General features: G+C 29.3%; 3 protein-coding genes across 7 annotated transcripts; 2 read left to right on the top strand and 1 right to left on the bottom strand.

Moving 5' to 3' along the window:
* Positions 1-1,517: 1,517 nt before the first annotated feature.
* On the top strand, positions 1,518-11,763 carry LOC107169953 (sialin-like). Its single transcript, XM_015519928.2, has 9 exons — positions 1,518-1,536; positions 2,231-2,433; positions 3,064-3,297; positions 4,720-4,909; positions 6,537-6,661; positions 7,406-7,555; positions 7,632-7,764; positions 9,028-9,272; positions 9,963-11,763. Exons 1-9 carry the CDS (start codon positions 1,518-1,520, stop codon positions 10,167-10,169), a joined length of 1,506 nt encoding a protein of 501 aa, XP_015375414.1. The 3' UTR covers positions 10,170-11,763.
* Positions 11,764-12,048: 285 nt separating this feature from the next.
* LOC107169951 (PRADC1-like protein) lies at positions 12,049-19,067 on the bottom strand. Of its 2 annotated transcripts, none has more exons than XM_089228239.1 (5): positions 19,049-19,067; positions 13,022-13,158; positions 12,806-12,924; positions 12,547-12,714; positions 12,049-12,377 (listed from the first exon to the last, which is right to left on the bottom strand). In XM_089228239.1, the coding sequence occupies exons 2-5, from the start codon at positions 13,142-13,144 to the stop codon at positions 12,257-12,259; spliced, it is 531 nt and encodes a 176-aa protein (XP_089084365.1). In that variant the 5' UTR covers positions 13,145-13,158; positions 19,049-19,067; the 3' UTR covers positions 12,049-12,256. The 2 variants fall into 2 exon arrangements, with proteins under 2 accessions (XP_089084365.1, XP_015375413.1); XM_015519927.2 differs by lacking the exon at positions 19,049-19,067 and adding an exon at positions 13,256-13,577.
* Positions 19,068-19,080: 13 nt separating this feature from the next.
* Positions 19,081-26,605, top strand: LOC107169948 (venom protease-like). Of its 4 annotated transcripts, XM_089228237.1 has the most exons (10): positions 19,090-19,227; positions 19,625-19,779; positions 21,128-21,275; positions 21,363-21,490; positions 22,525-22,884; positions 23,025-23,172; positions 24,133-24,299; positions 25,104-25,205; positions 25,371-25,519; positions 25,584-26,605. In XM_089228237.1, exons 4-10 carry the CDS (start codon positions 21,391-21,393, stop codon positions 25,743-25,745), a joined length of 1,188 nt encoding a protein of 395 aa, XP_089084363.1. In that variant the 5' UTR covers positions 19,090-19,227; positions 19,625-19,779; positions 21,128-21,275; positions 21,363-21,390; the 3' UTR covers positions 25,746-26,605. The 4 variants fall into 4 exon arrangements, with proteins under 4 accessions (XP_015375409.1, XP_089084364.1, XP_089084363.1 ...); XM_015519923.2 differs by lacking the exon at positions 19,625-19,779 and having other exon boundaries at positions 19,081-19,227; XM_015519924.2 differs by lacking the exon at positions 19,625-19,779 and having other exon boundaries at positions 19,108-19,247.
* The last annotated feature ends 22 nt before the right edge of the window (positions 26,606-26,627 follow it).

Below are 26,627 nucleotides of genomic sequence, written 5' to 3'. Positions count from 1 at the left end.
TTACTTGGTATAAACTTCGAATGCATAACTAAGTTAAAAGTAAAAATTAATAAAAAGCCAACATCATTATTCTTGGCTAATATTTACACATTAACATGGTCTTATCAATTTACCACACGGATACTTTGAAATTGAAATCTTAATAAATTTAATTAACTTATCTTTTAGTGTAATAGAACCTTGTGTATACTTAAAACGTGTATCATTTTTTGCAGTTTTTTATCGTACAAGGTATCTTCTTCATAGTGACATGATTAATTTAAAAAAAATTAGTACTGTTTTTATTTAACACTTTAGTTCGTATAGTACTTAGTATTATATTTAATTTGAAGAAATATTCTATATTCTTTTCAACTAATACATTTACAACATTGCTTGTACTTACATATTTTTTTTTATTTATCAGAGAATGTAATGTCATTCAAAAAACTTTCATCAATAAATTAAAAATATGTTTGATTTGTAAGAAAATAAATTACTGTTGAAAATGACCTGCATAGGCCAGTGGCAAAGCGTCATAGAAGATAATCAGTCAATAACGATCATTTTTTCACCATGAAATCATTCTAATTTTTTGGTGTAATATTTATTGTCATTAAACCTGACTATTGATAAATGAGAATTTTAATTATGGTATACAAAACTACTCATAAGAAGAAAATAATAAATGAAAATGTTACGATATTAAATATATTTCATTTTCGAAAGTATGTTTTTTACAGTAATGATAAAATAAAATAGAAGAGATGAGTCTAAGAGTGAGGTGATTTCAAATACAAATTTTTTTCAACGTCTCTGACAGGTAGAAATCCATTTGAGTTTCGGGATGGACTAACATTTTTAATATTAATGTGGGTGGCAGGGGGACGGGGGTAGAACCCACAGGCCACAACCAAGAATCTATCTGTTTTTGAGGGCTAAGATCCCCTTCTCACCTATACTCTTCCGCCTATTTTCTCCTATTTAAAGACTAGTCTTTTCTGTATAGATTGTTAATATAGCTTAAAAAAAAATTTGTGTCGAAATTGACTATACTGACCTACTCTTATATCAACTTGTGTTAAAATTTGACTCGAGTTAAAAAAATTTAGTACCTACGTACCTATTACTGTTCACGTCGGAATGAAAACTATTGAAAAAATAGCGTACTGCATTATAATTTTCAAACCAGCTATCGGAATTTTGTAGGTATATTATGATAATGTCTAAATTATTTTTAATAGTTACTACCTAGCCAATAAATCCCATTTATGGAAAAAACTATTATGTATTCGAAAAACGCCCAATCACGCATTCTATTATATACCCAATATTTAACACTTATTGGTTACCTACCTACCTACTGGCTACTACTTACAGTCAAAAATATTAATTTGACTAAACATTTAATTTAATGATTTATACTGTATAATATTTAGTGTAAACACATCAGATGTTTACATATTTCCGTGGTTACGGGTTATCTTGACGAAAAATTGTTTAATAGAATAATTTCTGTATACAGATTATCTTGCAAAATGTCCAATCATGTGGCTCGTAAGTACTTACCTACGTCAATGTGGCTTAACAGCACAGACATTTTCTATATTTTTTCAAAAATAATAATAATATAATACCTAATTGGTACACTTCAAACATCAATATACAACTTAAATCAGTAAGAAATATATGAGGGATGGGGGGCAATGGACCACTGTCCATATAATAGTAATGTTTTGTTTCGATTAAAATTATTTAGACACTTCATAATTGTAACCCTCATTCCATCAGCCAACTATATTTTTTAGAAAACTGAGCAGCGAATAAAACGGATATACATCAATATCTCAATATAAGCTCGGAGTGTGTAGGATTATGTAATTGATATATTTGTAACTATTCTTCGACTCAACTATAATAGGTACTTCATATTAACTATACACCATACAGGATAATTGTTGATTAAACATTTTTTTTTAGTTTTAAGTATAATATTTTACCTAAAATAACAATATAGAAAAAATATTTTTAAAATACTCAGAAATGTAAAGCTGGTACCTATGTATGTAACCTAACCTATTTGTAGCTCGTCCTTGACCAATGATATCACCTATATCGTAGAGATGCAGCTGCTGTATCTATATAACCCTGCTGCAGGGCTCACTCTCTATTTGCACTTTTGTATGTATTCATTTAGTAATATAGTCGTTAAATTTACGTAGGTATTGTAAACGATGGTTTTTTATTTTAGATCTTGCCCCAAAGCCCAAGTTATGGGGTTCTTGCCGTTTTTCCATAGCGTTTTGTGTTTTTTTGGCTTCGGTTCAGATGGCCATGCTCAGGGATAACCTCGGAATAGCGTTGCTGTGCATGTCGAAGCCTGTTGGGAACTTTACATGCGAACCAAACGACGCCACTGTTATACCCACTCTGCCGTGGATTGATCAAAAAAAGGTATACATCACAATATGGTCATATATAGGTATAGGTTCATGGTGTTCATCGTAGTTAATACATAAATAAAAGTATTTACCTGCATTCCTTGACTCCTTGTCATCGAATTTTCATTTTAATAATACACTTAGGTACCTCGCCTCTCTATAGTTTCCGAATTCTAATCATATATTTTTCATCTCATAGTTGTGACCATTGTGCTGACCAAAATATAAATCTGTTAAAGCCAGTTATTACCTATATATATAAATTAATGTTTTGTTTTTAACTATTTTTTTTTTTAAGTATTATATAGTTATACCTTACATATAGATTATTTATATTGTATATTGCATACGCCGCAGGTAATTTTTATTTTACATTTTAGATTTCAATGAAAAAAATTTTCATTATTATTTGATAAGCTGCGAACCAGCGTGTGATACATGCTCATAAATCATAATAACGATAATATTGGCCTTAGATTTATATTGTTGGTATCACAACAAGTCAACGACCGCGATTCAGAAATTTTCTCAGAAATTTAATAAAAATAAAAATTCCTATCCCTAACCCTAACCCTATATAGTTTTAAGTTATAACTATTTAATGTTATTATTATTATACTCTATGCTCCCGTCAATGATACAGAATTGCGAGTTCGAATGGGACTCTGCGACTCGCGGACGATTATTGGGTTCGTTCATGTACGGTTATATATCGACGACAATGGCGGGCGGCATAATTTCAAACAATTACGGTGCTAAACTTCCGTTCATGATCGCAGTGTACGGAAACATCATCTTTCATATGCTGTGCCCGTCAGCCGCGCTGATACATACGGAATTGTTTTTCGCGTGCCGTTTTATTCAAGGAATGTTCGTGGTAAAAAGTGTTATTAATTAACGTAGGTATACCTGCAGATACTTATAAATTATAATATACCATCTACAGCACGGTCACAAACAAAAAAACATGGACGCTGGGGGCATTGGCGCAAATAGTTTGGGGCTTGGAGGGGAACACTAAGCCCCCTAATGTTAATTCAACTCCCCCCCGGATTTATTATCGTATTAATGTAATTTTTGTAAATAAAAAAATAAAATTTGACTAGTAGGACTGAAGCCTCCTCCTCCTGTTGAAATTTTCTATATGTAATGCCTATGGCTGAAAGGTGGTGAGGCATTGGTTTTCCACCAGCTCATATGTGTTACGTTGTAACACTGTATCAAAAAGCATCACTATGTTGGCAGCCACACTAAAAAGTTAAAAATTAAAATGAGTTATTTTTTATTTCGATAGAATAGGAACCTACTAAAGGTTACTAATATACCTATACCGGCTATACCTGCTTTATAATAATAGCATAATACTACTATTAACGTCCTTGTCCGTTTAAAACATTATCTAAAGACTTAAGTTAGAATTAATCATCCTAATAAAATAGGTGCCTATGGCCTGTATAATATAATCATAAAATATGTACATGTGTAAGCAAATAGTTATAATACCTAGTGTAATAATTAAAATGCTTATCCTCAACCTCCCCCCCCCCCTCTAGTCGCACCTGTGGAGAGTCACGTGGTAATGTGTAGACACTTCTCCACCAGATTAGATTTCTGTATAGACATTTTAAGGGACTGTAAAATCTCGTTATACATACTTGGGAATTTGGGATTATACGATAAAAGAGAAAACCTAAAAAAAAATTAAACTGTACATAGATAACATTAACATAAACATTTGGTGAAAATGTCAAGTATTTACAGTGATTAGTTTTTGAATTACAACCATATAAAAAATCGATTTCGTCGAAAACTGGTTTTGCGTAAAAATTCCCGTTTTTCTGTCATTTTTTTTTTTTTTGTTTTTCTCGATTTTTTTTAAAACTGTTGGAAAATGTTTACTTTTGACCTCTATAATGCACCAAGGATATTCACTTTTACATCGGAAACCACCCCCAAAGTTTGAAATTGAAGCATTATTTCGACTAGTTATGCTGCACACAGACACAAAAAAAACACACATCATTGTAAAATCAATACATTCATCACTTCGTTCAGAATCTAAAAGTAGTTGTCTTATAAATATAGGTAATCTACCTACTTTAATATTTTTAGTTGTTCAATTATGAAAGTTCCAACTTTCCAAGTGCAGTTTATATGTTTAAATACAAAGAAGGCGCATATAGGTATAATCAAATAGAGGTTTTTATCCGTAATAGTATGGTACATAAATCATATAATATTATGCAGATAAAATATTTTGTATTTATAATCGTTAATACTATCCGTCATGATTTTACAGGGCTTGATGGCCGGTCCGTTTTTCCAGTTGTTCAGCGCTTGGATGTCGGATGACGAGTCGTCGATTCTGCTCAGTTTCGGCTTCAGCGGTTTCTCGTTCGGCACTATTCTGAGTTATCCGATGAGCGGTTTTTTGTGCGGTTCCAATGTTCACGGTTTCGGCGGATGGTCTCTAATATTTTACGTACCAGGTAAATGATATCGTTACCGTATTTGAATACTGCAGATGGCTGGAACCCGACTGAGCACGATTGACGTTTTTCACAACCCGATTGAGCATGGTTGGAATCAAACAATTGGAACCCAAAAAAACCCAAAAAACAACACGATTGAGCACGAAAATAGGTGCGACGTTGCCATTTTGTATCGTATAATATTAATATTAAAAAATAAAATTTGATTGCAGTACAATATTTTTCTCTTGGCAAGAATAGATTGTTGCCCAATCATTTTTTGTACAACACCATTTCAACAATTCACCATTTTTCCTGGATCCAGTAAACCTGTATCCCAATAAACCTGTACTTGAAAGCTCCAACATTTGCCAACTCTTTACCTCTCTCGGGTAAATAATTTTTATTTCATTATTTTCCATATTTTATTGTAAAATTCGCACACTACCGCACTACGAGCACGCGCGAGACAACAGAACAGACTAACTGTGACCAAGTCTTATTTACAGCATAGGTACATACAATAACAGTTAATCACAATTTAGTGCAATCGTTGTAGATAAAATTCTGTTTTCCTATGTATCCCAGTTATTTTCAACTTCCGTGGGTATGCCTACCCATCGATCGATAGTAAAATCGTTTTCGACTAATATAGTAATGTGTTAGTAATTACCTATTGGTAATATCTACTACACAACATACGTAGGTACTAGTGAAAATCTGACAACGTTGTATACAATATTTTTATTTTTTTATCGTGCTCAATCGGGTCGTCTAAAAGGTCGGCCGATAACGACCGTGCTCAATCGGGTATCACCGCTGCAGATTACCAGGTGGTAAATGGCGACCGGCGGATGCTAAATGTCTACAGACTATTTAAATATTATGACAAATGGTTGGGAGGATTTCACTGCAGTAATTGCAATCTATACTTGCTTATTAGTATAATGTCGAATGCTAAATTATATCTATTATTACTTAAAAGTCCGCGCACTGGCCTTTATCAATATATAATTATACAAGTTTTATATATTACGTTTTACAAGGCCGTAACTGAAAAACAAATTGGATGGAGGGGTCCGGTCCCCTGGACCCTCCCCCAGTTACGGCCTTGTACATATTTATACCGAAATACCGATAGATACAGTAAACCAGAGTACCAGACCCTATAAAGGCGGGTTTCCACTACACTTGCACGTTGGCGCAAACCCTTTACTGTGTATGGTTGGTTAGGTTAGTTTACTACATGGTTAACCACGTTACCGTGTTATCAAACATAGCAGAACAGTAAGTTTACGTGTACCTACACAGCACATGCGTACCTGGTACCTATAGTGGAAACCCGCCTTAATCGTCGAAACGCTCCTATTATATATATATTATTGACTAATTTGAAATTTTCACAAAATATTTAAACCAAATTAACACAGATATATTTATATTTTACAAATTATATTAAATGTGTAGCGCTCATATCAATAAATTATATAGAAAAAAAGAAAAATTAAAAATATTGATCAGAACAAAAGGTTTTTTTATAGGTTCCTTGTTTGTTCAACTACATTCAATATAAACTGTCTGTCCATTGTCCAAATATACCTTTTGGTTTGTTATACATATAGTATACAATTGTGACAAATTTCAGCGATCATATCCATTTCGTTCATATTCTATTTTCATCGATATTTGTACGACGTACCTGACAACCACCCTAAAATATCTCCAGAAGAATATACATATCTATTTCAAAACGTTGGTGTGTCCCAAGAGGTAACTATTCTATGTATTAGGTACTATCATATTTAAATATGTATAATAATATATCATATTAAGAGCACGGGCGTCCCCAGGCATTTTTCGAGAGGGAGGAGAAAAATCAATTTAAAAAATAAATGAATATATTTTTATACATTTTAAAAGTAATCTATGTCTACTAAATTGGCACTATACAGATAATGCTTTGGAAAAAAAAAATTAAAATTATAGGGGGGTCAAGTGCCCCGTATTGCTCCCCGCGGAGACGCCGATGGTTATAAGAGAATGTGTGAGTGTGTGATTCTGAGGTCCAGACATAGACACTTATATTACATAACTAACACTATTTTATTATAACTATATACACTTTAGTTGTTAAACATAATATGATTTCCTATAATAGTTACGAACGATTCGATACAGTGCTACTACCTACGACTCGACACCAAATTTGAAATTCTCATCTCATCTCATTTCTTTCTAATAAAATACAAATTGTCGAGAACCCTGGGTATGCAAAACGAAAACCTTTCTAGTAGACGAATCTCTTCCAGTCATCCCTACCCCACCCACCGTGACTTCGCAATTCGATCACAAATGTAGTTCTAAATGCTGTGACTAAAAATGTTATTTATTTATCTTCTTTGAAATTGTCTAACCCCTCTTAAAATTTGAGTGTATGAAACTATCTCACTACCTAGCTGTTATTTTAATAATTTTTAAATACTTTTTTTCAAATCACATCGCTTGGTGTTTTAGCCGCCAGTAATACCGTGGTTGTCCATATTCACTTCATTGCCATTTATCGCATACATGCTGTGTTACTCGGCATTTTTGTGGAATGTGTTCACCATGATGAACCTTATGCCGATGTATTTGCAAACCATGTTGGGTATCCAAACCAGTGAGGTGAACTATACAACATGCTATGATTGACGAAATTGTATAATCTCCACTTTGCAGTGTGTCTAATTATAATTTTCAGAGTGGATATTTGTATTGCATACCATTTATCTTGACGTTTTTAATGCGAAATTTTAACGCCATAACATATCCTATGGTCAAAGACTTTTCTGGACTGTCACACACCGCATGCCGAAAACTATATTGTTGTTTTGGTAACGTACTCATTTGCAATTTGTGACTATTGACTAATATAAGAAATATTACTATTTTACTTGAACTTACTTTAAACATTAAATATAGACATACCTTTTTTTCCCCAGTTTTGAACCGACGACGCCGCGGGAAAATATAGACATACCTATACGCTTTATTATAGATGTTACTTATTAATTATTTGTTGTACCTATTGATTTGTGTTTGTTATAAACCCGTACGAAATATATATTTTTTAATATAAAAATATTTAGCTTTTTTTTTAAACAGTAGGTTACCTATGTAAGTGTGATAATAATTTAAATACACACATATATATATATATATATATATATATATATATATATATATATATATATATATATATATATATATATATATATATATATATATATAGGTATATCACGTAGATACCTATTTATTATAATTATACGAATGGAATTATTTAAAAGATATGGATTTAATGTCTAGAGGGTGTTCAAACTTCAATGTATAATATAGATATAGTGTTTTTATGCATATGGATAATGATTTAATGGATATATTATTATTATTTTGTCCTGGGCCCAAATTTATCTTAAACTGAGCTTGCCTATGGCATGTCTAATTAGTAATTATAATTATAATTACAACAATGTTATTGTGCAGTGTAGCTGTTGTGTCTTTCCGGTACAATTGTAGGTAGGTACGCATTACATTTTAACAAGTTCGTGATGTCGTGTAAGAAACGACTATTATTTATTTTGACCTATTAGTATTTATCTTTTAGCAATTGTATTAACTAAACTACTTATCAGACATAATTTCTGAAATCAAATTGAAAGTCGTCATACATTTTATATAAATAAAGAACTACATTATTACATTTTAAAATTAATTTGTTGAGTTCAGTATTAAACGTTTCAAATGCTATGTAGGTATTAAAAATGTTTAAATCCTTAGGAAAATTAAAATGCACAAAAATAGATAAGTCGTTTAGAGTTTTATCCTGTTACGATAATTGATATACAGTTGGTATTATATAAGTGTATTTGTATATGTATATTATTGTAGTAAAAACCATAGTTGTGATCGATTTAAGTTGATACTGGACTTTGCAGGTAAACACTGGATAAATATAACAGCGCATAGCACAGTACTTATTACTAGTTATATAACAGTATATAGTATAAATCAATAAATTATGAAAAATTCTAATAACATAATATTGTACTAGTAGTTGGGTATACATTAATTATAATGCATTATTCGTTCGATAACAGGGTGCATAATGGTCATTACATCACTATTGAGCATAATTTTTGAAGAGAACATCACCAAATTGCATATCATGGTCGCAATATCAATAAACTTGGCTTTAGGTGATTTCGCTTACAGTGGAGGCTTCTTTCCTACACTCCTCGATTTGGCTCCAAATTATGCTGGTTTGTTGTCCGGTTTGTCAACATTTATCGCATTCTTGGTTGCTTGTCCATCGACTTTAATCAACAGCATCATTATTAAACAAGTTAGAAAAAATACCTTTATATTGTTAAAACCATAAATCAAACATCAAATCACCAGTAATATAAAAGTTTTTTTACTAGAGAAAAGATATTACACCATTGCCGCCCTCACTAACTTATCAGTTCTTTAATACAAATATCTGTTTTTTTTTTACTTAAATTATAAATACGTTTTCTCAAAAAACAATTCTGTCTTTAATTTATACACACCACATAATATGAATAGACTATATTGTTATATTTATTGATTAAATTTAATAACAATAATTAATTTAAAATTACGGCAATGTTCAAATTATTTTGTGCTAGAAATTCATAAAAAATTTTATTTAAAATCTAAGATTTGAAAATTTTTTATAATCTATAATACATCCTAGACAAATAAACCATCTTCGCTCAGAATCGTTTTTCGTATACAATGATATAGTATCATTGGATTCAAATTTAATTCCACCCATTACAGTAACCCACTTGTAACCTACTGTACAGCAGAGCGACATCCACGACTTCCCCGCTTTTTCTTGTCTACCCTACTGAAAAAAACAGTATGATTATTATTTCCTCCTTTATCTAAAATATAGTTATAACTTATAAATATTAATTTAGGTATCAATAAATTTTTAAAGACTTTATCAATTTAATAATTTGTTATTATATTATATTATCTAACTTGGTACTTGTATATTTTACAGAACACCAGGGAAGAGTGGAATACTGTTTTATGGATAATTGTAGCTATGTTTATATTCATAATGTGTTTTTATTTAATATTTGGATCAGCGTCATTGCAATTATGGTCGATTGACAAACTAGAAATTCCCGAAAGAGGAACATTCCGGACAACATTATTTAACGCATCTAGAAGTATGTCAGTTGCACGTCCCACACATATATTTTAAAATCAAACATAACTGTCAATTACTATATTGCAGTTGAAATAACATATGAAATATAAATATTTTAAGTAACACGATTTTTCATAAATTAATGTTTAGGTAATACTGCAGTTGAACAGTTCACTTTAATTATTTATTTAAAATCATTGCAAATTACATGCTGAATTCGTACGTAGAAAAGCATTTACATTTTAAATGTAAATAATCATTTTATCATATAATCATACGACTAACTGCACAATGCACGTCACAAAGTAGTTGAGTAGGTAGTAGCCAATAGGTATCAACCCACTAACGTGAAAAAATGGCACAGACCAACAGTCAATAATCAATATCTTCTATTCATACCTACTTAAGAGTAAAGATTGGCTCAATTCCAAAATCCAAACATTTTTAGGTGGGATGCGTTGCGTTTTAGTAGGTTTTCTGCGGTCGTCGCCACCGATTCACCTTGTACGTCCCGGAAACGGACCATTTATTAATATCATTTAACAGTTTTTGACAAAAATTCTGAACAATTAGCTTCAGAACTCCGTTTTATTTAATGGGTTTACATGAAATTAGGAAAGTCACACCTGTTTATAGAAGTCAATTGATTCACTAGATTTATGTCACGCGTGGCTTAAAACGAGCCAAGTTACAATGAGAACGAATGAATGGGTTGCAATACATATTACATGGGTTTACATTGAAACATTGTTTGAGATATAATAGTATGTTACAATAAATTCTCCCTTCTGTCACAGAAGTAGTAGTAGTACTCTGCTAGTACTCGCTACCCATCTTATTTTTTACTCGGTGCGTGCAACGACCATTAAATCGTTATACTCTGAATATATTGCTGACTTTTTGTCACAATGCAAAAGTTAGGTTAGGTTAGGCAACCGACAAATTTGAAAAAAAAAATTAAAAACCGTGTAAATTTCGGTGATAGGTAACCGTTCAAATTCATGCTAACCAACGGCTTTAAAAAAATGTCGAACATTTTTTTTTTTGCGGTCGGGGTGTTGCTGTCGAATTTTTTTTGTCGACACCGTCTATTGATTTTCGAGATTCTTTTACAGATTGCGATTATTAGGCTAATTTCGAGTTTATTATTGATGATAAAAAATAATAAATACTTCTAAATTGATTGTGCTGACGTATTTAGGTAGGCGCAAGTAGCGAACATAGTAGATGCAATGCTACAATGGTGAGATTTAAAAACTGTAGATGTAATAAAGTTTAAACCGTTATATGTTTTTGTATTAGCATCAAAAATAAAAGAATGTTAACATCCACATTATTTGAAGTAATTTATTTGTAGTACTATTTTAAGTAACTTAACTATTTTCTCAGGTAATCAGATATATTTTTATTACCACACAAGTACTTGCAACACTCACATTTTTGTTTGCGGCGTAAATTTAAAATAACGTTAATGGACATTAATATTTTTCTTTGGCTGGTTTCTGATATAATAAACTCTAGTTGATTTAACATTTAAGTATTAAATGTGAAATCCAAATAATTTATCTGGTCAATTAAAATATATTAATGTTTTATATTTATTGAAATACAATAAAACAACACTTATTATATAAATTTAATTGGTAATTTTAAGGTGAGATGATGTATTATTATTAATTAGTAATTATATCTATACATTTATTTGTCATCACTAGAGTTTTAGTTCTTTACTTGAATAACTATCATTGATTCTAATATTATACAAATAAATATCAAATACAAAAAATGAACGGTTACCTCGAATATTATGGTTAATAATTACATTTTAATGCCATAAAAACTCCCTGTTTAATATAACCCTGTTAAAAATTAACCAAATAATGTCATACATTTATATTAACTGCAAAAATGTAGTAAAATATGGCTAAAACTATTTAAAAATTAGGTCCACAGTTTTCTGCAATTATATTTAATAAATAAATGTTATAATATAATATATAATTGAAATACGTGAGATTTCTGTTCAGTCATTATTCATTATTAAATAAAATAAAAACATAATGATTAAATATTAAAAATATATGATAATGTGGAGGGATTTTCAGTCTAAAATTGAGTTGAACATACAAGATTCTGAAGATTCAAATTGTTATCCAAGGTGGTTGCTTGATTTCATGTAGTGGTACATAAGTCATGTTTAATGGAAACACAATGGGCAGTTCTGTCATACTTAGTTGAGTCATTTTGGTGTGTATCAAATGCCTAGAACACAGTGTAATATTACCATATAAATAAATAATATTAAGTTTATATAAATATTTCAATTGGAATTAAGTAATATGTTGCATGACATAAATAAATATAAACTCCAATAATGATTTGATGTTTAAAATGTAAATATTTTATTTTCATTTTTAAAGAAACAATTTACCCAGATTTTCCAACAAGGAAACCAGCTGGAATATTGGCAGACATTTCACTTTCATCATCAATCATGTGTATATAAGCTGTATCATCATAAATGTTATTGTCCGTGATAACAATAGCTTTTGCTCCAGACATTTCTGATATTACAGTTTTCTTTAAGAAGCTACACACACTGTTTAAACAATTTATTTTAAAAATGCTTCTTCAGTATTATTACTGGTTAGTTATTAATTTATTAACATACAAAAAATAGATATATTTACCCTCTTTTCACAAATGCAACATTTCCTTCAAGTTGCTTTGCGTTTTTAGGAATTTCGCAACCATGGTGAGGGTCAACGAGTACCAATTTTGTTTTTTTAGCTGGAAACTTTTCCTTGTCCTTAACAAACAAAAAATACCTAATTTATATTGTGAAACACTAAATTTTATTCATTTAGACCCAAAATTAAACTAATTAGTAAAAGGTAATTATTTACAAAAGGGATCCCAAAGCTTTTGGCCGGTCTTATGCGATATGTAAACTGTAGTTCTGGCGGATGTGTTATCTCAAAGAATATATCGCCTCCATATTCGAATTCTTTGATGTCAACAATGGTCATGTCTCCATTTGTGACTGTAAAAAAAAAGTATAAAAACATACATCATTGTGCCAATACATTGTTATTGTCGATGTCAATATTATTTAAATAACTGAACGCCGAAGATCTTACAATAAATGTTAAAAAACGACAAAATGCACAGTAGAAAAGTGTTTACGATAAAAACAGCTTTACGTATTGAAATCATTTTCGTCACTACGGCACAACTGCAGCAATGCTATCAGAACGGTTCGTCGGTGCAAAATTCTAAAGCAATTGCGGCGTTTATAGTGAGCATTTTGAACATATGTTACCATTATATGTCCCGAGTGGTTGATAATTATTCAATATTCATTAAACAAAAAAAAAGCCACTCTAACACCTTAAACAAATATAACTGATACATGAGTACAACACTACAAATGTACAATGAGTACATGACACACATCGTTAGGACGTACCGCGATGGTTATCATTTTCGTCACCTTATCGTGGCACATAGCCAAACAATCAGCTGATAACGTCTGCTTGTTATCTCAGGAACATGAGGAATGTATCACTTATGTTGCGCATGCGCATCGCACTACATATTATCGTACCAACTTGTAACTGAGCTAAGAAGCAGCTACTTATTGGCTATTGAAATAAAAGTTTTGGTACCAACATTTAAATAGTTGATAGGTGGCAATTTTTAAAGTAATATACAATTAATGACTAATGTCACTTAATAATATGAATTTTCATTATCGTGTTCTTTTTAAAACACACATTTTTATGTGTCTACTATATACCTTAATACCTACAACGTGTACCTAATGAATTTTGTGTTGTAAGCGAATAAAACTGCTCGCAACCAATTTGTCCGTTGTGTAACCAGCTGTTCAACTTCAGATGTCTACGAAAAACCCGTAAAAGTTTCAAGTGTAAAAAAATAGCTTATTTTTTAGTTGCAATGAAATTACTAAAATTGTTATTATTCGTTAGAACATCTAATTTCGTCAAAATGTTCAGATGTTAAGCAAGAAAAATATTTTTTTTATTCTTTTGAAATTTCAGTCAAAACTATATGAGAAACCGTGTATTCAATTTTAAAGCTTTAGCTGTAATATTGGAACATTTTACAAGGTTTCGACAACAAAATGATTTTCGATTTTTGTTAATTTTTGAACTACAAAATATTAAATAAAAATTGATTTATGAATTTTTAATACTTTTAAATTGCCAATAGAAAAATGTATGGGATCTTAAATTACGTTTTCAAAATTTTTAATTTTTTTAATGATTATTTAAATTTTTCACCATGGCGAATGGCCTGTTAAATACATATGACGTAGTGATTGTACAGTTTATGTGGAGATATAGGATCGCACCGCGGTGCCCACTCAAACAAGAGACTTGATGTGAATTCGTAGTGTCTTACGAACGCTTATAATAAAGTTTTTCAACATTTTTTGACTCACGGCTCTCTAAGTCATTTTCTACAAATCCGGAGGCACCCTATATAGCCTACTTCGGTTCTATTTAGCAGCGCTTAACTGCATAAGTGTAAATAAAAATTTAAAATATTAAGACATATTATATAATACACATACCTATTACATTTTATAAAACAAATTATAATATTGAGCAATATAACTACATTTTTTTATCTTTAGTTATTATTCTTTTTTCATTATTAAGATTGAATAAAAATTGGACATATATTTCAAATTATCACGGAACCCCTAAATAAAGTTCTCGGCGCCCTGGTTGGGAAACTCTGGCTTTTATACCAACGATAGACTAATTGTTGACCGTGGAGAACTGTAAACAGTTGGACCGTCAGTATATGTCTTACAATTTGTTTGGCTTTTTTATTGCTATTACATAAATACACAATTTTAACGAGGATTTGGTTTCACGGGACCTCATTTATTTATTATTTTGATTTTCTGGACTCCAATAGAAGTTACTTGCCGACCTTTGGATTATGCATAACAAGCGCGTTGGGTGGACCTAGTTGTTATAAGAAGGCGTAGCTTTAAAAAAGGTCCTTTCGGTGTTATTGGAGTTTGCTCTTCCTGCCGGAATTTGGTGGTTCTCGCCTGACCTGTTCTGGTTAGTGGTTAATGGCTCTAGGCGTGTGGATTCTCGATCTGGTCGATGTGTCTACCGGTTTCTGGTCAACTGAATCGCCAACCCGCAGCCCGGCAACAGCACTTCCGACCACATTTGCTCGAGTGTCGGCTATACGCAATAGTCCGGTGACATGGGCAGACCGACGCCCTTCATTTGTCGTGGTGTGTACGTCCCATTATGGTGGTCGGGTGGTTGGTTAGGCAACCGACAACACGGTCGTCACTCGACAACAACTCGACAGTGCAGACGTGTTCGGTCGGCAGTGAATAATAATATGACGTTCCTCGGTCCCGTCGGTGAACCCGCTTGCTTGTTCATTGACGACGCAGTTACTGATCCCCTGTCATCATATCTGAGATATTATGAATCTGTCAATTTGATGAATTTCATAAAAACTTGAATTTCTAACATGACTATGTACTTTCGATTTTTTTTGTATAATTGAGATATGAACAACTTCCCTAACATAACATTTGTACTACAGTTTCAAGATTTTTACTTTTCAAAAACAAAAACTACAAATCACATGTCATATTTAAATATTCTGTGAACATTTCTGGTTTCCACTTAACAATTATTCATTTTTAAGTTAAATTGATGTACACGAATCATTTTTCTTGTGTAGGTACTTGTTACATTTTTACATAGGTACACCCATAATTAATGATGGAACATTTGTTATATTGATATCAAATTATATTTTAGATTGCATGTATTTCTTCTTTTTAGAAGGTCTTTATCGGAAACCGATTCGGTCTTGATCCGCCTAGATTACCCGGAACTAATTAGGATGATGTAGTCGAGTATTAACGTATTGTACATATAACGTGTATATATGACGTACCTATTTTTTATGTCCAACTTTCTGGAGTCCAGCGGCCACCGCTATATTATGATTGTCGTCCCGCCAGTCATGGAAGGAGAAATGAAGAGAATTGCTCGGTATAGCTGGTATAGCATCTGAAATTCTGAACCAGCACCGTGGTAGCGATCGGGTCCTGTAGCTTTATATTTAAGCCGCGTTTCCGTCATGGTCGTCTCGCGTGAAATCCTCTGTATAGGATTCTTAAACGTCTTGTAGAGTCGCAACCCGCCCAGTCATTTCGGTGGGTATGTCATCAAAAACCTAGTCCTCAGAGCAGTTTAGCTTTAGCATACACCTACCGTGATGGTGAAACGTCATTGCAACTCATATCGGGCATTGGGACAGAGTGTGTTCAGCGATGATGTCCTAGTTGTTGGGACAAAACAAGCAGTGTGGGTTAACCCATCTACGTATTACATCAATGATTGTATGTAAGTACTGTAATTTGAATGAAATTCTTAAAATAACAAATTTCGTAGAAAATCTTTTATGTTAAATACATCACGAGTGCATCATGGACTCGTGGTGGTGATTTTCAGCATCACCCTAATAGGTGAGTATAATATTATGTTGTATAATTTTTATGCGAGTTATGATCATTTTTAAACTATAATATTTTATGTTTACCTACTGTAATTGGCCAGATAAACTTTACCTATAAATTGTAATAAATAAATTATTTTATTAAAAATAAACTTTATTTCGATGGCACATTAATAAAGCTTAATAATTAAAATTAAAATTGTTAAAATTAATAAAGCTTAATAACTAAAATTAAAATTGTTAAAATACATTATGTTCATTTTTATCTTGTCTAGTTATATTTTGATAATTTATGTTTATTGAAATTGATCAGATAAACGACACCTAAATTATTATTCATATCTAATAAAAAAAATACATCTATCGCTTTGCTCTAATCGATATTTTTTTTAAATTTCTTTAAAAAATAATTCATTGACACTTATGCTAAATTTTTAGAATAAATTTTTTGTTTTTATTTTTTAATATATTGAAAATAAAAAAACATACACATTGATAAACATCTTTTTCGAAATATTCAATATAGCCAATTTGTAAATCTGACTTTCAGAAAAATGTATATGGTAAAAACACTTATTTAAGTCAAATGGCTGACTTTTTAAAGTTTTTTAAATATCAATATTTTCGTTAAGTAAAGTACGATATAGTTTATGTTAGAAACATTTTAATTTCAAAAAATATTGTATATGAACATTTTATAGGTTCATGTTAAAATCTGATTAATTTTTTATTGTATCTACTATTTTATTATAATAATATTAAACTTTATATTCTTTGAAATTAAAATGTTTCTAACATAAACTATAAAAGAATAGATTGTAATTTACATACCTTTATGTCGCTAAATGCTTAACATTGTGTGATAGTATCGAAAAAATAGGTTGTGCAAATTGGCAGCTGACCGGCCGTGGAGGGGGAAGTGGTTAGATTTTTCCCATAAAATTATACGCAAAATGCTTCTCACGGTTTGAGTAAAATATAATATGGAAACCCAATGTTATAAGCATGTATGTACTAATGTACTATATTCTATATAATAATTAATAAGTATAGACTAAAGGTAGTTAAGCACTTATTAACGTGTGCCATGATGTGTTGCGGTGGAATAGTAAGACAGATCCACCATCCAAAACAACTTCACAAATATATAGAAGTTAGAATGTAACAAAAAACCAATACAATTTTTTATATTAAGTATTTTAATTAGAGTTAAACCCATTGTTGCCAAGGCTTAATTCAAATAAAAAAAAAATTAAGCAAGCACTGTAATATAAAATAATTAGAATATACGGTTACAACTTATTCGTTTGCTGTATAAAATAATTACATACAAATATATAATGACAACAAATTTACAGTTTTAAATAAAAATGTTATTTATACGTTTAACAGGACTCGGCGTTAAATACAATATGCATTTTGGTATCTGCATACCATGTTCATATTTTACTATTTAATAATGTTGTCATTTTAAAACGAGTGAAATAAATAAAAGCATAGGTAAATAATAATTTAAATAAATTATGGGTACATAATCAAGTTACGCTTTTATCAAAGTTATTATTGTCTAATATTTTAGATACTTCTTTAGTAAAATTATCTAAGCAACATAATAATCATCTTAAAAAAAAATTTTACCGATTAATGATAATATCGACTTATCAAATGTTTTACCTAATGCATTTAAAAATATTTATTTTTTCGATGTCAGGATCATGTTATGTTATTTCACAAAAGTTAATTAAAATATCATTATTCTTTATTTAATACCATAAGGAATATGTACCTACTACGTATAGTCGCTATTTTATGTTATGCATTATGTATTGATTATTTTTAATTTTCTAACATTAATAATTTATAATAATTATAATTATAGATAGAAATAATTATTATTTCCATATAAAATAAATTTTTAAAATAATAAACCAATTTTATTAGTATTTGAAGATATTCTTCTATAAGGGTTTTAATTTTCAGACCAAAAACTAAATATTCTTTTGTCTTAATTTTTCTTCCCCTTACTTAGGCCTCAAGTTGTGTACATACCAATGACTTATTTTTTATTGAAAAAAAAATATTTTCGTGACGTAGTGGTGTATTACCACATAAATGATATTCATCATATTATGTTTCTTTTTAAGATATTAAGATATAGGTATTATATTTAAATTACAATTTAGAATATATTATCATATTCATGTTATTATTATTATTAATTATTATTATCTGTTTCCAACAAATTTTTCTCAACACATAATCGGGAACCTGTTTTCAAGCTAAAGCGATAAACGTGTAACTAAAATCATATTAGTCGACCGGTTTTGAACAAAGCGAGTTGGAGGTGGGATTCGCAACTACTGATGAGCATAATGCATAATAATAATTTGTTAAATTACCTTATTTTATTAGTATCTCTTTTGACGTATTACTGTTCACTTGTTCATGGTTCTTACGTATCGTACAAGGCACAACTAATTTAAGCCAGACAATCTGCACTGTTTATTGTGGTCTATGGTAGTTTATTTCTATTATAAACGCTACGTTACAATAAAAGAAGTCACCAATATATTAACAGGTAACAACTCAGTTATGTAGGTATGTATGATGTGTTAATAAATCATTTGATGATAATGTAATAGTTAAAAAATCACGTTCACTCACAAGTGTATTATTTTTATGAAAAAATCATTAGGGAGTTTAAAATGCTCTCATGTAAATTGCTTGGACTAACCTTTTACTATAATATATATTTTTTTCTATGCAGTTCAAAAATATAATGTGTAACAAACAATTCATTGAACAAAAGAAAAACAAATATTTTTAACTTTAATTTCCTTGTTGCTTATCAAATTAAATTATTTTTACCTTGAAATTGTGACCTAGACCTTCAGTATGGTTTATAAATTTACGATTTTTCTAATAAATATTAAATAAATAAATATAACTTATGTTGATTCTCACTATTTAAATAGGTATCTAATTTGCGGAATGTCATACAGATGCAAAATTAAATAATTTTCAGGGTGTATAACATAATAGTATAACAAGTGATTTTTAACTTCAACAGAAAATGAAAAAATAATAAATACCTATATTATTTCCTCCATTTCATACTTAAGAATAGTAGGTACGTATCAACTAATCAACATTTTTATTTTCTTATACACATAACTTCATTACAGTAAGAACTAACTTTAGTAATGCCTTATAGGTACCTACCTAGCTACGTGTAATTTATTATATTTGTCACAAAAATAATCTTAACACCTTTTTAGTATTATACAAAATATAAAATATAAAAGTAATGGTAAATGTTGTTCCATCATGCGTTAGGTTAATGATATTTTAATTTTATTTTCCTTAAAATTGTACTAGAAAATGATTTATGCATTTTAGTTTACATATTATATATTATGTATGATTGTATGAATACTTTGCTTTTTGTGTGTGTAACTATTTACCTGTTTAAACTAAAAATTAATTTTCAACAAAATTATATATTTTTGATCTTATCTATGATAGCAGATAAAGTGATAAGTGATAAATGTTATTAATAAATAATGGATATATTATAATCATTTAATTTATTAATTGGTTATAAATATACTGTTCTCAAATGTTTAGGTAAGTGACACGAACAATATAATACAATTTTCAAGTATAGGTATTTAATTAACTTTTTAATTACAATATCATGCGTGTAACCAAAAGATATGGTGTAGGTAATAAATTAAAATAATTACGTTCATATAAAATAAAACGGGAAAAATGTATTGATGACGGGCACAAACATTGCGGTTATACATGTATCTGTTAATTCATATGTTATTATTATTTCTAATTGGTCGCTTGTTTTTTACAATACGTTTGATACTTAAGAAGAAATCCAGGAATTAATCTAGTTAATAGAAGAATTAGAACAACTAATATCTTACGCATTATGTTATATAATATGGTAGATTAATTTCAATCTCCAAATTCATCAAATTACGTTCCTAGCTATGCCTACTGCAGTTAAATTATTAAATCAATGAAATTTACAGATTGAGATAGTACTTTTTTGCCATATAATATCAGTTATGTTTCTATATAATACGGTGAACTTGATGATTGATAATTTTGGTACTTGAAATATTACAATCAGATGAATAAATAAATACATTATAAAATAATTGTATTAGGGTAGTTAAAAATGATCATCAATTATTAGAGGGTCTATCAACAAAAATTGAAAACCGAAATAAAAAAATAATTATTATTAAAAATAAAAAATAACTGTATATACAATGTGCATCATTATCATATATTTTTTGACGATAGGTACATATTTAATAATGAATGGTACCTAATCAGTTTGACCTATTGTAATGTTCTTATGACCCTACACTTGGTATGGCGTATAGCTATTTATTTATATTGTATTATTGTTTTGGTATAAATGAGTCTAAAATCTAAAATATTAAAAATCATTATAGGGATTACTTTGCCGACAACGTCTAGGCCACGTATACTTGGTATTTTAAATATAGATTGCTTTTGATCAGAATAAATCAATGCCCACGAACACAATCATCAAGTAATTATACTCACAACTGCAACATAATCAAGAACTAAACACCGAAGGTAAAATAAATCTTTAATTATTGAGTTTAGAACGGCGTGGGTAATTTGACTATTCCATTTATTACACATTTTTTTTTTTGTATTTAGGTATACGGTTTGGTTTTCATAATTGAACATGGACAGAGGCACATTTATTATTTGTATGATATTCGTGTTCAGTTTTTGGATTGATGGAGATAGAAGTGTGAAGGCTCAAAACTCACAAAATAATAATGGTGTGTTTTTATTTTGATTACAAAATATTGTTGTTTATCAACCTATATCTGTTTAAATTAATAATAGTAGGCTATTAGTGCGTGTGTGTGGTTGTAGTTAAATCATTCAAAAACTGACCGATCTTGACGAAAATTTCATAGATTATTCTTAGTGATACCAGAAAATTTTATAAAAAAGATTGAATCACGTCCAATAGATGGCGGTGAATAAATTTTAAGTTATTATATATTTAATTAACAAAAATGTTTGATTAGGTGTTATTAAAAATAACGGGATTAACTTAGACTTCGTGTCACCTACCTTAAAAGTCACCAAAGAGTATCATTTGATCATGTGACCGTACGTCTGTACTCACTTTAAAGTCATTTATAAAAAAAAGGGAGTAGGTAGATAACTGATCAGTCTGATCTACTGCAGTGTAGTATATTATGTTATTGAATACCTAAATCATTATATTGTATGTGTTAATTCAGTTAGTTACGAATTTAATGATAGATTTTTGTATACGAAAAAGGATTCTGAGCGAAGATGGTCAGCCTATATTAGTCTATTACTAATTAGTAATTATATTTTATAATATTTATATATAGCTATTATAGTAACTTATTTTACTATTATAGTAAGATGGTAGGTGATAATGACAATTCAGGTTTATTTATCTTTAAAACAACTGAAAATTGTAGACCAACATGTAGGTATTCATCAAATTAACAACAATATTATTGCAATTTACAACAAGAATAATTGACTCATTATTAATTTATATTTTGTTTTATTTGATTAACAAATATTAATTTAAGTTCTTTAAACTTTAAAGTGATGAAAAAATAAGAAGTAATATTTCCGTATAGTTCCAATTTTACTATATTATCAGTTTGGTTACCTATATAAAATTTAAAAAAAAAGTATTGCAAACTTGTTGAACTTAGTAATTTTTTCATTACTTATTAAACTTATACTTATTACTTATTTATTATTAATATTAATATAAAAACAAATTATGAATAATTTACCTAAATGTTTAAATGTATAGGATGTTTCACGCCTAATGATCTTAACGGCAATTGCATTAACATAAAAAGATGCCCTAAGCTACGTTATCTATTAGAAAATCAGAGACACAATTCTTCTATTGCCACATTTCTCAGAAACTCCATGTGTGGATATGAGGGTAGAGACCCCAAGGTATGCTGTCCATTGGAGAATGAACCTACCACCTACACTGATACCAGCTACACTGATACCACTCAAAGGATAACTACTCCAAAAACTGATTCGGGAGGTTCAGCAGTTTACGAAACAGTTACGTCAATCAAATTGCCATCACAAAAAACTTGTGGACGAACTAATTCTAGCCACGTTCGAATTGTCGGAGGAAATCCTGCTGAATTAGGTATACGTTAGAAAACAAACTAAATTGTAATTTGTGTTTATTTTTTTAAAATTTCACAAAATATCTACCTCGTAAAGCGTTTTAGATTTATTGAAGTATAATATTATTCATTACAAATAATGACTTTTTGATGTATTTAGGTGCTTGGCCCTGGATGACAGCACTTGGATATCAAGATCTTAATAGGCCAAGTTCCGAATATCAGTGGCTGTGTGGTGGTGCCTTGATATCAGATAGATACGTATTAACAGCTGCCCACTGTACCGTCGGTATTGGAAATCGAAAATTGTAAGTGTAAATAATCTGATTAATCTGTCTATAAACTAGTTAAAAATTGTTTCATTTTGCTTAAAATATTTAGCATATAAAGTAACTTATGTTCTTAATGTTTTTGAGACAAGAATAATATAAATTATGATAGTTGAAAATTTTATTATTATTATTAAATCAATGGTGTGAAGAGGTTACATATTACATAGATAGTAAGTAATATTACAATATGCCACTATACCTACATACAATTGCCATTATTTATTTTATGTTTAAATAGTAAATATACACATGTTGATAAGTATTTATTGGTATAAATATGATTATACACTTTATATATTAGTTATCATTGGTAATTGTATTTTATAGGTAATCGATAAATGTTGAGGTGCTGCTTCTTTAGTTATCCTAATACCAACTTGAGTTTAAATTGAAAAAAGTTTGTGAGTTTTTCTAGTTCGAGTGATAATAATATGTGTTTTTTTATTGTGATTTCTATGTAAAAATCGAAAATTTTTTTAGGTAGGTACATTTAAATTAATATATATAATATATATATATATATATTATAATGTGATTTTATTTTTAACTGTAGTTTTATTATTTTGAATAGTAACATATTTAAAAGCAGAATATATTTTTGAAATTTCAACATGTTCTTATTTAAGAATCGTATTTCGAACAACTAACAAGTAACGAGTAGTTAAAAAAGTATAATATTTGTTATAAAACATGTTTATAAAAAATAAATATATTCAATACAAATAGATTATAAAGAGTAGGTTGGTTATACAAGTTTACCACATGCCTAAATGTTAGTTGTATAATTGATTTTATAATACACTATAATCAAACGAATGAATGAAAATTGATATTAAACATTTTTTTTCAACAAAACGATCTTTAAATTTACATCAAATTTTTTTTTGATAATAATTAATATCAAATATCGTAGCTTCAAATTATTTTGTTTTTCAGGGCTGTCGCGCATTTAGGTGATTTGAACTTAGATCCTAAAGTGAATGATGGAGCTGGACCAATAGATGTTGCAATTTCACGCGTCATGACACATGAACGATATAATGCACAAGAATATACCACTGATATTGCATTATTAAAATTAGAAAACAGTGTTAGATTCAATCGTAAGTATTTTTTTAATATCACACATTTCATTACACTTCTATATCGTGTATAAGTCTCTGAGGGTGTCAAGGCTTAGGTCAATGCCAATTCCCGGCTTCACAAAAGCCGCCTTTCTTTACATCTTGATATCTATTATGATATTATTATCTTTTGTTATTATATTTAGGTAACTTAAAATATAAAAATAAGTAATATGTAAATGATAAAAAACACAAGACTTTTTTAAAACAATATATGTTTATTTGATGCGTACCTAATTAATATATTAATATCTAAAGTATATTATACATATAGGCAAGTACAGGAGTTATTTAGTTAAATATTGAGCGGCGGAAAATTATTTTGTTCTATTTATTTTTTTCATTTTTCATTTTATTTATTTTTATTAATCTACATTTTGAGTAAAGTCAGATAATAGGTCTTACAATCTCTAATTTCTCTCTGATTAACACTAATGAGGGCAGTATAATCATTTTTAAAACTTTACCGACCTATTCCTCGAAATATTTAAAATTTGTCTTGTAAGACCTATTTAGAATTTTTCAGGAGTCGACTCATTGTCGATGAATGATTTTCAAGCCTATAGAAAATAATCGTTGTAAAACAGTGGTGTAGTTAACTTCTATTGGTATAATATTGTATTTTTCATATTGTTAATTATATTGCCTACTACAGAAATAAGAAATGTTATGTAAGAATATTATTATAAAATATTTCAAAACTAGTACTACCTAGTATATTACGTACAATGAGCATAATTTTTATTTATTTTACTTTACTTTTTACATTTTTTTTTTTTTTAGAATTTATTCAACCTATCTGTTTACCTGTCTTATCGCATCATAGAGCAAACAAGTTAGTTAAATCTGTACCATTTGTTGCCGGATGGGGTTCCACATCATTCCGTAAGCATAACCAAATAATATAAAATGTAGAGTTGGTACATTTCAAATTACATATTATATATTATACTATATATTATACTGAACTCTTATTATGATTATAGCATATTAAAATAACAATGTTTATTTTTTGCATTTGGTTTTAATAATATTATATGTATTACTTAGGCGGACCGAGTTCTACTACTCTGATGGAAGTTCAAGTACCCGTGATAGATAATTCAGAATGTAAGCGAGCATTTGCCAACAAGAAATCTGTTATCGATGATAGAGTTTTGTGTGCTGGATTATTAACTGGAGGAAAAGACGCTTGTCAGGTGCTGATCTAAAAACTTAATTTGTACTGTGTAAATATATTTATAATTTTGATCGTTATTTCAGGGAGATTCTGGAGGTCCCTTAATGTGGCCAAGTGGTACTCAATATTATTTAGTTGGTGTTGTGTCTTTTGGATTTAAGTGCGCTGAACCAGGTTACCCAGGTGTATATACCAGGGTAGCGTCATTTGTCGAATGGATCGCAGATAACATGAATTATAGTTAAATTATATTAATAGATGTTGTTTTATATGACATTTACTTAAGAGCGAAAAAAGAACAGATAACTCTGTGCAATTGGTTTATATATTACTATTACAACAAATTTATAATTACTCAGGAAACTACTAAATTTTAATATCGATTATTTTAAAAATAATATTATTATTTTTTTTTAAATTTTAATTGTTCATTTTAAAATATTTTTTCAGATTTAAGTTTTTCACTTTAAAACGAAATGCATACCTAGTACCTACCTATATTATTAAACATGATAAATTATAATTGGTCGATTTATTGATTTTAGTATTTTAATTTGAAATTATTTTTTTCCAGTAAATATATAAATAAACATTTATATAGTAATCCAATGTACCTATTAGTTTATCTGATGATTTAAATTTAAAGTTTTTACGTATTAGCATATTTATAAGCATAACCCCGGCCATAATATTGTCACTGCCTGTATATAGTATAAATATATTAACAATTAACCTAAAAATGTAACTTATATTAATACATTACACTTAAAAATATTATAATATGCAGTTTTTATTATAATCATTCATTATGTTTATTTGCTAGATACTTAATGGTAATACCACTGTGGTATCAGTTCAATCAACACCTATAATTAAGTGTGTAGACACTACTTGTGTATCTATAATATGTATTATCTAATACTTAATATCATACGCGTATCCTTAAGTAGTGACAAATGCAGACCTATAAATAGAATAGATGCAATTACAATTTTTTGCTGAGCCTTTAGTTAAATATTACATTGGTTTCAGCGTCTCTACTATCATATATTTTGTATATGTTATTGTTTTTATAATAATATATCATTTACATTTCATATTGTAATATGTTTTACTGTTATGTATAA

The sequence above is a fragment of the Diuraphis noxia genome, unplaced genomic scaffold, assembly GCF_037042655.1.
Source record: "Diuraphis noxia isolate RWA-SAM2 unplaced genomic scaffold, SU_Dnox_SAM2 contig0005, whole genome shotgun sequence".
NCBI classification, from domain to species: Eukaryota; Metazoa; Arthropoda; class Insecta; order Hemiptera; family Aphididae; genus Diuraphis; species Diuraphis noxia.
The sequence above is the reverse complement of the archived record's forward strand: the minus strand, read 5'-3'. Positions and strand labels throughout refer to the sequence as shown.